General features: G+C 43.8%; 1 protein-coding gene across 1 annotated transcript; it reads right to left on the bottom strand.

The window, feature by feature from the left end:
- Positions 1-11,791: 11,791 nt before the first annotated feature.
- Positions 11,792-12,583, bottom strand: LOC123279401 (proline-rich protein 23A-like). The gene has a single exon (XM_070493413.1). The coding sequence runs from the start codon at positions 12,581-12,583 to the stop codon at positions 11,792-11,794; it is 792 nt and encodes a 263-aa protein (XP_070349514.1).
- Positions 12,584-13,329: the final 746 nt, after the last annotated feature.

The following is a 13,329-nucleotide window of genomic DNA, read 5'->3' on the forward strand; positions in this document are numbered from 1 at the left end:
TGTGAATAATGCTGCTATGAACATGGGTGTATGGTTATCTCTTTGAGACTCTCTTTTCACTTCTTTTGGAAATATACCCAGAAGTGTAACTGCTGGATCATGTAGTTCTATTTTTAATTTTTTGAGGAACTTCCATACTATTCTTTATCATGGCTGGACCATTTTACATTCTGACAATGACAATGACAACAGTGCACAATGGTTTCAATTTTTCCAAATCCTTGACAACACTTGGTGTTTTCTGTTTTTTTTTTCCCTATAGCAGCCATCCTAATGAGTGTGAGGTGACATCTCATTGTAGTTTTTGTTTGTTTGTTTTTGTGAGGAAGATTGGCCCTGAGCTAACATCTGTGCCAATCTTCCTCTTCACTGTAGTTTTGATTTGCATTTCCCTAATGATTAGTGATGTTGAACATCTTTTCATATGCTTCTTGGCCATTTGTATATTTTCTTTGGAGAAATGTCAACTCTTTTGCCCACTTTAAAATCAGGTTATTTATTATTTTGCTGTTGAGTTGTAAGAGTTCTTTATATATCTGAATATTAACCACATATCAAATATGCAAATATTTTGCAAATATTTTCTCCATTTCATAGGTTGCCTTTCACTCTATTGATTGTGTCTTTTGATGCACAGAAGCTTTTAATTTTGAGGTAGCCCAGTTTATCTATTTTATTTTTGTTGCCTGTGCTTTTGGTATCATATCTGAGAAGTCATTGCCAAGTCCAATGTGATGAAGCTTTCCCTTTATGTTTTCATCTAAGACTTTTATAATTTTAGGTCTTATGTTTAAGTCTTTGATCCATTTTGAGTTACTTTTTGTATATGGTGTAAGGTAAGTGTCCAGCTTCATTCTTTTGCATGTGGGTGTCAAGTTTTCCCAGCAAAATTTGTTGAAAAGACTGTCCTTTATCTATTGAGTGGCCTTGGCACTCTTGCTGAAAATTGCTAGACCATATGTACAAGGATTTATTTCTGGGCTCTCTGTTCTATTCCATTGGTCTATATGTCTGTTGTTATGCCAGTACCACACTGTTTTGATTACTGTAGCTCTGTAATAACTTTTGAAATCAGGAAATGTCAGCACTGTAACTTTATTCTTCTTTTTCATGATTGTTTTGGCTATTGGTCCCCTTGAGATTTAATATGAATTTTAGGATGGATTTTTCTATTTCTGCAAAAAAAGATTGTTGGCATTTTGATAGAGATTGCATTAAATATGTAGATTGCTTTTGGTGGTATTGACATCTTAACAATATTAAGTCTTCCAATCCATGAACATGGGGTGTTTTTCCATTTATCTTTAGTTTCTTTCAGCAATATTTTGTAGTTTTCAGTGTACAAGTCTTTTGCCTCCTTGATTCATTTTATTCCTAATTATTTTATTCTTTTGGATGCTATTGTAATCAATTGTGTTTTTTTAAAGGTTTCCCCACCAATGTTGATTTAAGATATAATGAATTTGTCTATACAATGATGAGTCATTTCATGGAGAAATTTAGCTAAGATCCATGAGAAATCATCTGGTGTCACCAGGCAGCCATCTTGAGAACACCAGAGATGTGAAATGTACAACCAGATTTTTTTCATTCTTCCTTTTCAGAGGTTAATCATGATATTATATAATAGCCTCTTTGAATCCCTTCAGATTTATGGGATCATAATTTTGATTAAGGCTGCTTCTTTGGCATAATGATCTGCTAGAGCGTTTCCTTTAGCTTCCATATTATCTAGTTTTGCATGGGCTTCAACCTTTCTAGTAGCCACCTCTAGGAAGTAGGAGTACATCTAAAAGTTCCATGATGTGTCCATTTTTGACGGGATACCAGCAGAGGCGAGAAACTCCTTTTGTTTCAAAGCAGCCCAAAGCCATGTACTACTCCAAAAGCATGCCTGCTCTCTGTGTGTTTGCTTTCTGGTCTTTGGCTAGTTGACAACCTGTAGTAAATGCAGTAAGTTCTGCCATCTGGGCTGATTCTCCCTCAGGCAGAGGACTATATTCTAAAGGAGAGTTTCGATTAGTGATAATATAGCCTGCTCGATAACCTCCAGTTTCAGTTTCGAGGTATGATCCATCAACAGATAATCTGAGGTCAGGGTTCTCAGTAGGAGTCTCTGGTAAACCTGAGGGAGGTATAGAGCGTTCTGTAACTGAAGAAGGTCATCGTGAACTTCCCCTTTGTTGGGTGGAGGCAGGAGAGTGACAGGATTCAGGGTGTTTCAGTGGTGGATGGTAATGTGAGAGGGAGAGAGAAATAGAATCTCTCATGATATTAATTGCCTGGTTGAAAGTGTGTGTTCTGTCAGTAGTAATGTCTGTACTGGATGAGGAACCGTGAATTCCAGAGGGGAGGGTGGAACTAGTTCAGCAGAAGCTTCAACAAATTTTGTAGTGATGCTATTGCTCTAAGACAAGGGGGATAAACCTTTCCAAATGGGTCAAGGGTCAGGCTAGAGTAAGCGATGTTTTTGGTTGTTTGAGTGTTCTTTAGAGGTTGAGTAATAAATAAACACTGAGCTGGCCATTTTAGTGATGTATAGAACTTGCCTTGGACAGACGTCTTCTAACAAGGTCCTCATTTATTGTACGTCAAGCAAGTTCCTTTTTCCTTTATGTCATGAAAATATCAACCTGGTTTAATGTATGCTCTTTAAAAAATCTTATCCCTGAAGTTAACTTCTCTAATGGGTCTTTTTTTCTTCCTTACCTTAAAAAAATTAATATATTTATTTTTTAGGACAGTTTTCTGTTTACAGAGAATTGAGCAGGTAGCACAGAGTTCCGGTATAGCATCCTCCCCACACCCAGTTTCCCCTGTTATTAACATCTTGCATTTCTATGGTACATTTGCTACAATTAATAAACCAATCTTGGTACATTATGATTAACTAAAGCCCATAATTTCCATTAAGGCCCGCCCTTTGTGTTGTACAGTTCTGTGGGTTTTGGCAAGCGCACAGTGTCCTGCATCCATACAGTATCATAGAGAGTGGTTTCACTGAACTACAAATCCCTTGTACTCCACCTATTCACCACCTCCTTCCAGACTCCTGGCAACCACTGATCTTTTTACTGTCTTTATAGTTATGCCTTTTTCAGAATGTTATATAGTTGGATTCACACAGAATGTAGCCTTTTCCAGCTGGCTTCTTTCACTTAGCAATATGTATTTCAGGTTCCTCCATTTCTTTTCATGGCTTGGTAGCTCATTTCTTTTTCTTTTCTTTTTTTTTTTGGTGAGGAAGATTGGCCCTGAGCTAGCATCAGTTGCCAATCTTCCTCTTTTTGCTGAGGAAATCAGCCATGAACTAACATCTGTGCCCATCTTCCTCTATTTTGTATATGGGATGCTGCCACAGCATGGCTTGATGAGTGGTGTGTAGGTCTGTGCCAGGGATCGGAAACCTGCGAACCCTGGGCCACCGAAGTGGAGTGGGCGAACTTAATCACTACACCACCCACCTGGCCTCTCTCATTTTTTTTTTAATCACTGAATAATATTCCATTGTGTGCATATACCACAGTTTGTTTATTCATCTGCCTACTGCAGGATATCTCGGTTGCTTCCAGTTTTTGAAGTGATGGATTTTGGATGGTTTTCATCAAGTCGAGTTAAGAATCTCAAGGGCCTGTCTAGATTGCTTATGCAGAAGTAGACACAGAACTTTTTGTAGATACAGATGCCCAGAGCAAGAGGCTGTTTAACAGCTTTCTTCAGGCTGAAGCCCTGTTCACATTTGGGTTCCCCAGGAGAGGGTCTCTTACTGAAGACTTCGTCAATTCATAAAGAGATGTTTCAGTCTCAGAAAAATCTGGCACCCATTGTCTGCAATATCCAGTTAAAACCAGAAATGCTCTCAATTGTCTTTTGTGAGGGGACTAGATATGTTTGGATAATCTTTGGTCTATCCAGGAGAGAATGTTTTTTCCTCCTCAGATGGGTATTTAGGTTATACTCTAAATAATGGACTGTATTTTGGCAAAATTATAAGATCTTTTGAAACTTTGTCTCTTTTTTGCTAAGGCTGGGGGCAAGCCTTTTACAGGCTTCTTTGTTCTCTGAGCAAAGTAGTTCTCTACCACAAAGTACACATTGTGTTAGAACTGAATCATAAGGGAAGTTTAGATCTTTTACCTCTTGATTGAGGACCTGGAAAAAATAGGAAGGGCTCCAGTGAACTCCTGGGGCATGACTGTCCGGGTATCGCGTCGTCCTCTCTAGGTCAAGCACACAGGTATTGACTGTCTTGGTCTAGAAGCCGACTGAAAAAAGGCAGAGCGAAGATCCACTACAGTGAGGCAGACGGCTTCGGTGGAATTGATGATATGGTGATATTTGATTAATTTCTTCCAGGAAGTGACGTATGTGTATTTTGCCAATAGCCTTGAGGTCTTGAACAAATCGATATTCTTGTCTGTTTGGTTTCTTTACTAGTGGGATGAGAGTGTTACAGGGCAGAGCAGGAGAAGACCTTTGTATGTAAGGCTTTCAACTATGGGTTTGAGCTCTTCTTTTGGCTTAATGGATATTGGGAAACTTTGGGTAATTGGTAGAATGTATCTGAATTTTAGTAGGTTCTGCTTCCATTATTTTTCCTAACTAGCCCATAGAGGGTCAGGTATGGTGTCAAGATCTTTATCTGGAATATGCATCAAATAAAATGGAGAATGCAAAGATATATTTAGAGTAGACAATTGCTTATGAATAGAGAAGTTCAAACCTCAAGAAATAGTCCCTCTAGTGTTTTTTTTTTTTTAAAGATTGGCACGTGAGCTAACAACTGTTGCCAAACTTTTTTTTTTTCTTTTTCGTCCCCAAGCCCCCCAGTATATAGTTGTATATTCTAGTTGGGAGTGCCTCTGGTTGTGCTATGTGGGACGCCGCCTCAGCATGGCCTGACCAGCAGTGCCATGTCCGCACCCAGGATCCGAACTGGTGAAACCCTGGGCCACCAAAGCGGAACGTGCAAACTTAACCACTCAGCCACAGGGCTGGCTCCTCTGGTGTGTTTTTAATGTGACAATTCTATGTGTAAAGTATGTCTCTCCCTGTTAAATTTGCAGGTATGTTATCACAGTACAGGAAGGAATGTTTCCAGTCAAAGGCTCAAGGGTTACAGTTAAAGGCTGAGAGATAGGGAAAATCTGTGAGTTATTTGAAATACCAACCACCTGTGTGGTGCGTTTACTCCAAGGGAGAGGCTGAGCAAAGGTGGCAGGGTTTAATATGGAAGCAGTAGCACTTGTATTGATTTTTATTGGAAATGTTTCAGGTATGGTTTTTAAGAGACTTTGCCCAACTTTTCAGGCTTGTTTTTAGACCCTTGGGTTTATTGCAGTAAGAGAGATTCTGTAGGTCCTTTTCTGGGTCAGTCCAATCTGTTTTTGTCATCCGGGAGTTAGCATCTGCAGTTCTGACCAATATGTATATGAGTGATATAAGTCAGGTAATTCTGGGTCATACGCACTCAAAAGAATTCTAACTTCTATGAATATTTGCTTGTCTTGTCTGAATTTAAGGAAACCTTTACTAATAGCTCTTAATTCTGCTTGGGTCCAAGGTTTAAACTCTCCAGTTGCCTAAATACCTGGTGCATGGGGGAGGGGTCTTTAGAGGCAACTGGCATTTTAGGTTCTTGGGAGAGTTCTTGGGAACAGGTGGGGAGCCTGGACCAGGGGAACTGGAGGGAGGAGTTGATGGAAATGCAGAAGGAGAGATGGAAGGGCAGGGGAAGAGGGAATCTGGAACAGGGAGGCAACAGGGGATAAAGATGGAGGATTTACTAGAGAAATAACTCTACTTTGTTCTTGTTTGTCATATGCTCATTAGCTTTGTCCCGAGAATCTTTTAACGAAGCAATTTTTGATTCAGACTTTTGTTCCGAAGCCTCTTTATGCCCAATCAAAAAATGCTGCCCGTTGAACCTAAGAAATCTTGTTCCTGATCTTTTCTAGGGTGCCTCCCCACTGAACAATTTTGTTCAAGTCAAATCACCCTTGGTGTAGCTATTCCATTTAGAGAGACACAAGAAATAGGATTGTATTGAGAACACATATAAGAAGCAGGCATTTTGCCTGGAAGAGGAGAGGATTTAGACTTAGATGACCCCATAAGAGCTGGTGATGGTGGGTAAAAAGCGATGCTTGTGCACCTTGTGTCTTAGGCCCCCAAGCTGACTGTTGACTGCCTCTAAATGCAGACCCAACAGTCTCCATCCCCTGGCAGGTGGAAAACCAGACAGAACACTCTTTCTGGATCAAAGCCAAACTCTCAGGACAGAAAAAATCAGGACAGGAGAACCTCATCTGGTTTTATTGATGACCCACAGCAAAGTTTGTCCAAAGGGATGCTGGTCTGGTGAGAACTGCAAACTCATCAGACTGTGAGGCTGGCTCAAATGACAGGCCTACAGGACCTGTTACTGTGCTCTACTCAGCGATTCCCTTTCTTGTGGAAACACTTTTAGAGAGTACAACACAAACAGAAACATAAAAGAGAGTAAAAGGGGATGCACAGGAATGGCTTGATTCCACCAAGGATGCCAAGTAAATGGAACCCATAACAAAACCTGGTACCAAACTGACAATAAATAGCCAAGGAACTCAATGCAGTGAGAGAGTTCAGACCTAGTGCTGACTTACCACATTCACAAGGACTCGATAAGCTGAGAGTAGCAGGGTGCACAGTGCCTCCATGGATACCGCACCTGATTGAAGCCTGGGGTCCATGGCGATGGGTGGTGCAGACTATATCTCACTGGGGCCTCCAGGAAAACTGAAAATAAACAAAGGCCACTCAAATGAGAACAAGCAGAGACTATTTATTCAGAGCTTCCTACAGCAAGGGAGTCAGCCCCATCACTTGCATTTGACGGAGACTTATGGGCAGGCAGGGGAGTAGGAAAGCTTTGTAGTGGAAAAGCGGAGGGCTTCAGGTGTGTCTGACTGGAGGTTGTTGGCGTGGGGAGGCTGGAGGCAGGTTAACTAGAAGCAGGGGATCCTGCACGATTGATTTGGTTTGTGTGTTTTGTGTCTTCGGCATAGCATATGTGGCTTTCTCTAGCTGATCCTGAGTTGGAATAGGGGGTGGAAATTAGGGAAGCTCACAGTAATTGACCAAGTTCTAACCATTTTGGGCCAGTTACTGCAGAAGTTATGGTTTGGCTTCTGAGGTGGTGGCTACAAAGATTGTGGGTCAGAGTTCTATTGTCATATGTGATCTGGCAATTGTCCATCTGTATATTCAGTCTCTCAGATCCTGTTATCCCCGTGGCTACCAAGGAGCCCAGCTCTCTAATGGCATCCTGCCGTCACTGGCCAACTCTGGCCCACTGAGCTTCTCAATGAGATTGGTGCCTCTCCAGTGCATTCCTGATTGCTTTCTTACACAATGACCTTCTAGGCCCTCTCCCACGTCATAGTAGCTGAGATATTATTCAGCCTTAGGTAGGATATCCACTGAATAGTACCCACTGCTCTGGATCTTTTGATCCTTTATTCTACTGTCTGCCTTGGCAGTTATGGCATTTCTACTTATCTTTGTGTAGGACATTCTTTTCTCCGAGCTCCCAAGAAGCCACCTGTCTGAATGTGAGCACTGTCTTACACGGTCCTTGCCAGGGTGTTCAATCCTATAGTATGGGAGAGTGCTTCTAAACTGATAAACTCTCCCCTCACTAGGCTGACATCCAGCACCCTCGGCCCTATCTATACTTGGCTGCTGCTGGTATATGTTGAGTGAGAGCTGCAGCTCTTCCAGGGCATATGCAGTCCCCTTCCTTATGTACATGCCTAGCATTTCCCTGACTGGATCATATTATGCTTAACTTTAATTACTGGCCTGGGGGTGAAGAGAGGGCATGAGGGTAGATCTTGAGGTTGGTGCATATTGTCTTGCCAGGCACAGGCTTCTGCATCATCTTACAGCAAGGGAGGAGTGCCAACTTTTGACAGAGAGGATTGAGAAAGATCTGGGGATTCAAGATATTCAAGTGTGTCTTCCTGGTGGTTTCCATCCAATGTCTCAGGGCCCAATCAGGCTGTGACTTCACCATTACATACTTGCCTAGTTTGAGAATTCAATATTCTATGGTACTCCGCTAGCCCTACAGCAAATCCTGGGCCCAGTCCTCAGTCATCACCCCCACCCCTTTTCAATCCAGGAGACATAAGCCTATTGATGCTGCCGAGGAGACTGTATGGATCTCGTATTTAGGTTTTATTGTAGTTAGTCACCCTCAACCTTTCATTCTTTTTCTAAAATGCATTGATTGTCTCAACAAAAGCCATTCAATTCCATGCGACTTATAAATATTACCTCTTATACTTACTCTGTCTCCAAAATTTCTCAAATGCCTGGGATATTGCCAATGCCAGTGTACTCCCTTCTACAAGTATCCTAATAAGTTCACCATCAATTAAGATCTTATCTGCTTTGCTGTAGCATGCCATGGGCTATTCATGTTCCATGATTCAGCTCTGAAATCCATTTTAGTGGCTGCTTCCTATGACAACTCCAGGCACCAAGTGTCTTAAATTAGTTTGGGAAGACTCTAAGACGGAGATTTGCATGCAGGAATTGGGAAGAATAAAGGAAATATGACTGAGCAGATGGAAATGTTGAACTGGGTTGCAGTTGCAACACAGGCCTCAGCCAACCCACTGAGAACTCTAGAATTGGGATGGTCCTTCAGAGTTGTCTCAAGTCAAGTGAATTGGGCCTATACACCCCCTAAATGAACAGTCATTAGAGCGGACTGTCTGTGGAGGTCGAGGGTAATTCCTGGAGAGCAACTCAGCTGAGTTAGCTGCTAATACTTCCAGCAGTCCTGATGGGGTGGGTATATAGACAGTCCACCCCAGCATACTACAGCATTGGAATTGGAAATTGGGCCATGTTGACGGCTTGAGGAGGAGAACTGTGATTTTTGAGTGGCAAATTATATGAGCTCCATATGCTCGGTTCTGAGTTCTGAATCTTAGGGAACCAGGAAGAAGCAAATACAAACTTCAAACATGGAGCAGAAAATGAATTGCATTCAAATTGTGTCCACAGAAAAATTTTCTTTGCCCAGGAGGAAATCAATCTCATTAAATGTTGCCAAATAATTGGAGATTTTATGCCTGAGGAAATGGAATTATTGAGCTAACTGATACAGAATGTAAAATAAGAATGCTTAAATTCTTCTAGAGATAAAGGAGGAGATAATACCCATGAAACAAGAAAAGAAGTTTATATGACATTGAGCAAAAATTGTGAAATAAGAGCAGGTAGATATTAAAAAACCCCAAGTAATTAGAAGTCTTGAAAAGGAAAAATGCAGTATTTGAAATGAACACTGTCTTATGAAGAACATAGTATTTTGAAACTAGAAAATGACAGAATCAGTGAATTTGAGGAGAGAAAGTGGGTTATTATACAGGGTAGAAAAATACAGATATTAAGAGACAGAGGGGGAGGGGCATTGATTAGGCAGCACGACCATTTCTGTAATAGAAGTTCCAGAGATTGGAGAGTGGTTCAATAGTCCAAGAGATAATGACTCACTCTTTTCTGAGATCTAAAGAAAAAGTTAATTCTCCAGATTTAGAAAGCTCAATGAATTGCAGCAGCCAAAATGTCTACTGCTGAACACATTAAGCTGAAATCGTAGAACATCAAAGTCAAGAAAAATACTAACGTAAACAGCCTAATCCCTTACAAGGAAATGGCAATACAAATGACAGGGCCACTTACCTGCAACAGGAGATGACAGGGAAAACAATAGAGCAACATCTTTAAAGTAGTGAAAGAGGACAGGCTTTATTTTAGAATTCCAAACCCAGTGAGAATATGACATAAGTTTAAAGGTGTAACTGAAATATTTGCAGACATACAAAACTAAGATTTATACACAGGCCACAGCTGAAAGAATTTTAACGGGTAAAAGATACAAAGAGGACTGAATGAAGGAGCGGAATGCAAGGACAGAAGGTGGGCAAAGACACTGGCACAGCATGTGGGTAAAGCTACATAATAGTGATTGATGCTCAACAGACAACACTAGCATCTTGTGGACTTCAGCTTTAGCACTGATAATTTATTTCGTTATAAAATATGACACAAGCCTGGTAAAATAATGACATTTTAAAATTAGGAGCAGAGCGTATCTGGTTGTTTTTTAAAAACAACAAACAAAACAAAAAAGACCTCAGGATGGAATTAGAATTGTACGACATAATGTGGAATAGCAGAAATGCAAAGATACTTTGTCATTAGAAGGCTCATCAGTGCAAATCACCATACGAACAGATAAAAAAAAAAACTACAAAAAATCATCCTTTGCATACAGAAAAAAATGTGTCAAAATTTAATATTTAAAACCCGTAAAGTGAGCCTGCAGTTCTTGCCTTTCCCCTTTCACCTTTCTCTTATCAGGTCCTCAGAAGGGCATCCAATTTTTAAAATCCTGAAGCCCCAAGCCTGGTGTCATTTGCCAGGTTTCTGTTGCCAATTTTCTGTATGTACCCCAATGACCCAGAGGCTCCATGTAGCTTTTTATGTCTACACGCAAAATTAAAAGTGCCATTTAAAATAATTTGATAAAACCTTTGTAGTCATTTAGCCAAAAACAACCAAAACAAAAATCCAAAATTTTTCATGATCAGAATGACTGAGAACTAACTCTTCAATAGGATATAGGTTATCTACCCACTGTGTACAGAAAAGATCATAGTTTCAGAAATTTAGAAGCATTTGCATTAACAAAATGCATAGACAGGGATGCCCCTGTCAACCATACTGCTCAACCTAGAGCTGAGGGAATATCCAATTAAAAAAGTTAAGGAAAAATAAGATGTAAGAGGCTTGTCAAAAAGAGAGACAACATTCTCATTATTTGGAGATATTATTGTCTTTGTCAGTCAAATAAGAGACTCTACAGACAAGGCATTAAAGAAATTAAGTAATTTTGCTGGATACCAGATCAACATAAGAAACAAATTATTTCTATATGTCAGTAACAATGTACAAAATATATTTGGGATCTTAGAACTATAAAAACACAGAATCTTTAGAATTATAAACTTTCGCAGGACAGGAGAATTATATTAAAAATATATAAGAAAAAAAAGAATGGAAAGAGTTGGTTCTTTTGGGAAAAAACCAACCAACCAACCCAACAATATAGTTAAACTCTTAGCTAACTTAGTCATTACAAAAGAGGAGGGCTCGTGATCATTGTTCCCCATCCGCGTTTGTTTTGTATCCAACAAACGTTTGTCCACATACAAGCATTTGTTAGATTCCCCAAAAGGGGCTAGCCACATAAAGAACAGGTCAAACCGGTGAGAAGGTTGTCATAACCTAGCACGGGCACTAGGGCCCAGACCCATTAAACCTAAAAAATTCAGTAATTACTCTAATTTGGGAGAAAAGGGGTGCAGTGGTAGGGTGTTGGGGAAAGGATGGATTTTTAGAGAAAAGTGCTGGAGCCGAGGTTCCAAGCTAAACTGGGAGGAATGGAGCTCCTCAAGGTGACTTCTCCAGAGAGAACAACCTAAGCGGCCATCTGGACGTCGTCGCAAAGTACACTACATTTCAAGTAGCATTTCTTCGCCCTGGTCATCTTCCTTCTAGATGTTCTAGTTCTCCACTGATCTAAAATTCTCCGATGCAGCCTGCATCAAAAAAGCATCTGTCTGTTATACACGCTTGGTGATTCCTGTAGGTTGTGCAATGGACACACAGCTGTTATCAGAAGACCTTCTCATGATCCCCAGCCCGGTGCCGAGGGACTGTGGGAGGCGGTTCATTCCTCGAAGAGGCGTCTCCGGGCCTTGCGCGGAGGACCAATAGGGCGCGGGGCGCGCGCGTGGGGACCTGGACTCGGAGAGGGAGGCAGAGGTTGGAGGGGCGAGGTGGGAAAGGGCTCCAGAAGGTGGAAGTCCAGGCGGTAGTAGGGGCCAGGAGAGCGTCTCTCTGGACTAGGGGTGGGGGCCCAGGGCGAGGGCTCTGGGACGCGGCCGTGCGGGGAGGGGCCGGACTCCCTTCCAGCCGAGGGGCGGAGCCCAGCGACTGAGCGGGCTGCAGGGGCCGCCCAAGACGGCGGGAACTCAGGGTCGGCGTCCTCGTCGTAGGCCTCGACTTGGGCGGCGACCTCCGGGACAGATGCGCAGAAGAATTCCTGCTCGACGGCGGCGTCGTCCCCGGGAGCGCCCGGGAAAGCGGCCGGTTCCAGGCCGAAGGGCGAGTTGGCCTGGCCTCCGGAGCGTTGGTCGTCGGCGTCCAGGAGGGCCTGGGGCACCAGCACGAGGGTGTGATCTCCGAGAGACACTTGCAGGACCGACGTTGGCTCGGGCTCCAGCAGCAGGTCGACGTGGTCCAGGGGCAGCTGCAGGGCGCAGCCTGCGGCCAGGACCACGACGGAGGTGAGCGCGGCCGCGGCCGGGGGCCCCGCCAGGTCTTGGAGGCTGGGCGCCGGCTGGGCCTCGGGGCCCGCGGGCTCCTCCCACCGGCGGCGCTTGGCGGGGCCGGGTCCTCCGGGCTGCGGTCCCCACCAGGGCGCAGGGTAGGCGCTGGGGCTGCGGAGCCGGCTGCCCATCACGTCGACGCGCTGCGCGCTTTGCTCCCGGGGCCTGGCGGAGGGCATGGGGGGCCGTGTCCTGCACGCGGTGACAGGTCTGGTCGCCAGCAGAGGCGGGCTGCGGGCGGGCGGGGCGCAGGCCGGCGCGACGCGGGCGAGTCGTGGGAGCTCGTGGGGCGCCCCGGGGAGGCCGCGGTCCTGGCTTCTCGGGGAGCCGCGCCGGTGCAGCGCTGGGCGTCGCGCGTTCGAATCTCCTGCTCCTCACCCCGGCCGGTTTGCGCCCCGGACGGCCAGTGGTGTTGCAAGTGACGCCTGCCTAAGCAAAGTCGCAAAATGTCACGCTAAGCCCCGCCCCCTGCGAGGCTCCACCTGTGGAGATCGCGGTATCTGTGCAGCCCAATAGCGGCGGCTGTAGCTGGTATGTGGCTGTCGGGAAATACTTTTACAGGCCTCTAGGGGGCAGAACAACCGTGCCACTGGGCTTCCAGGGTCAAGTTCTGGGCCTTCCTTGTGTAGATCTCAAATGCAGAAGACCTTAATTGGAAAACTGATTGCCTTTCCAGTCCACCAGTGGAACGCTGCACAAGGACACCGAGATGTAAGCCCCCCCTCCTCTTAGGCCCTGCCCCGGAAGTGACCTCCACTCTTCTTTTGGTCCAATAGTGAGGTGAGTTTTTGAATGATGCTGTTGTACCTCTGTTCCCCTAAGTTGTAAATGACTGTCGCATCCTTTCAGCGGTGTTCAGTTTGAGTGTGATAATAGC

The sequence above is a fragment of the Equus asinus genome, chromosome 21, assembly GCF_041296235.1.
Source record: "Equus asinus isolate D_3611 breed Donkey chromosome 21, EquAss-T2T_v2, whole genome shotgun sequence".
In the NCBI taxonomy this organism is placed as follows: domain Eukaryota; kingdom Metazoa; phylum Chordata; class Mammalia; order Perissodactyla; family Equidae; genus Equus; species Equus asinus.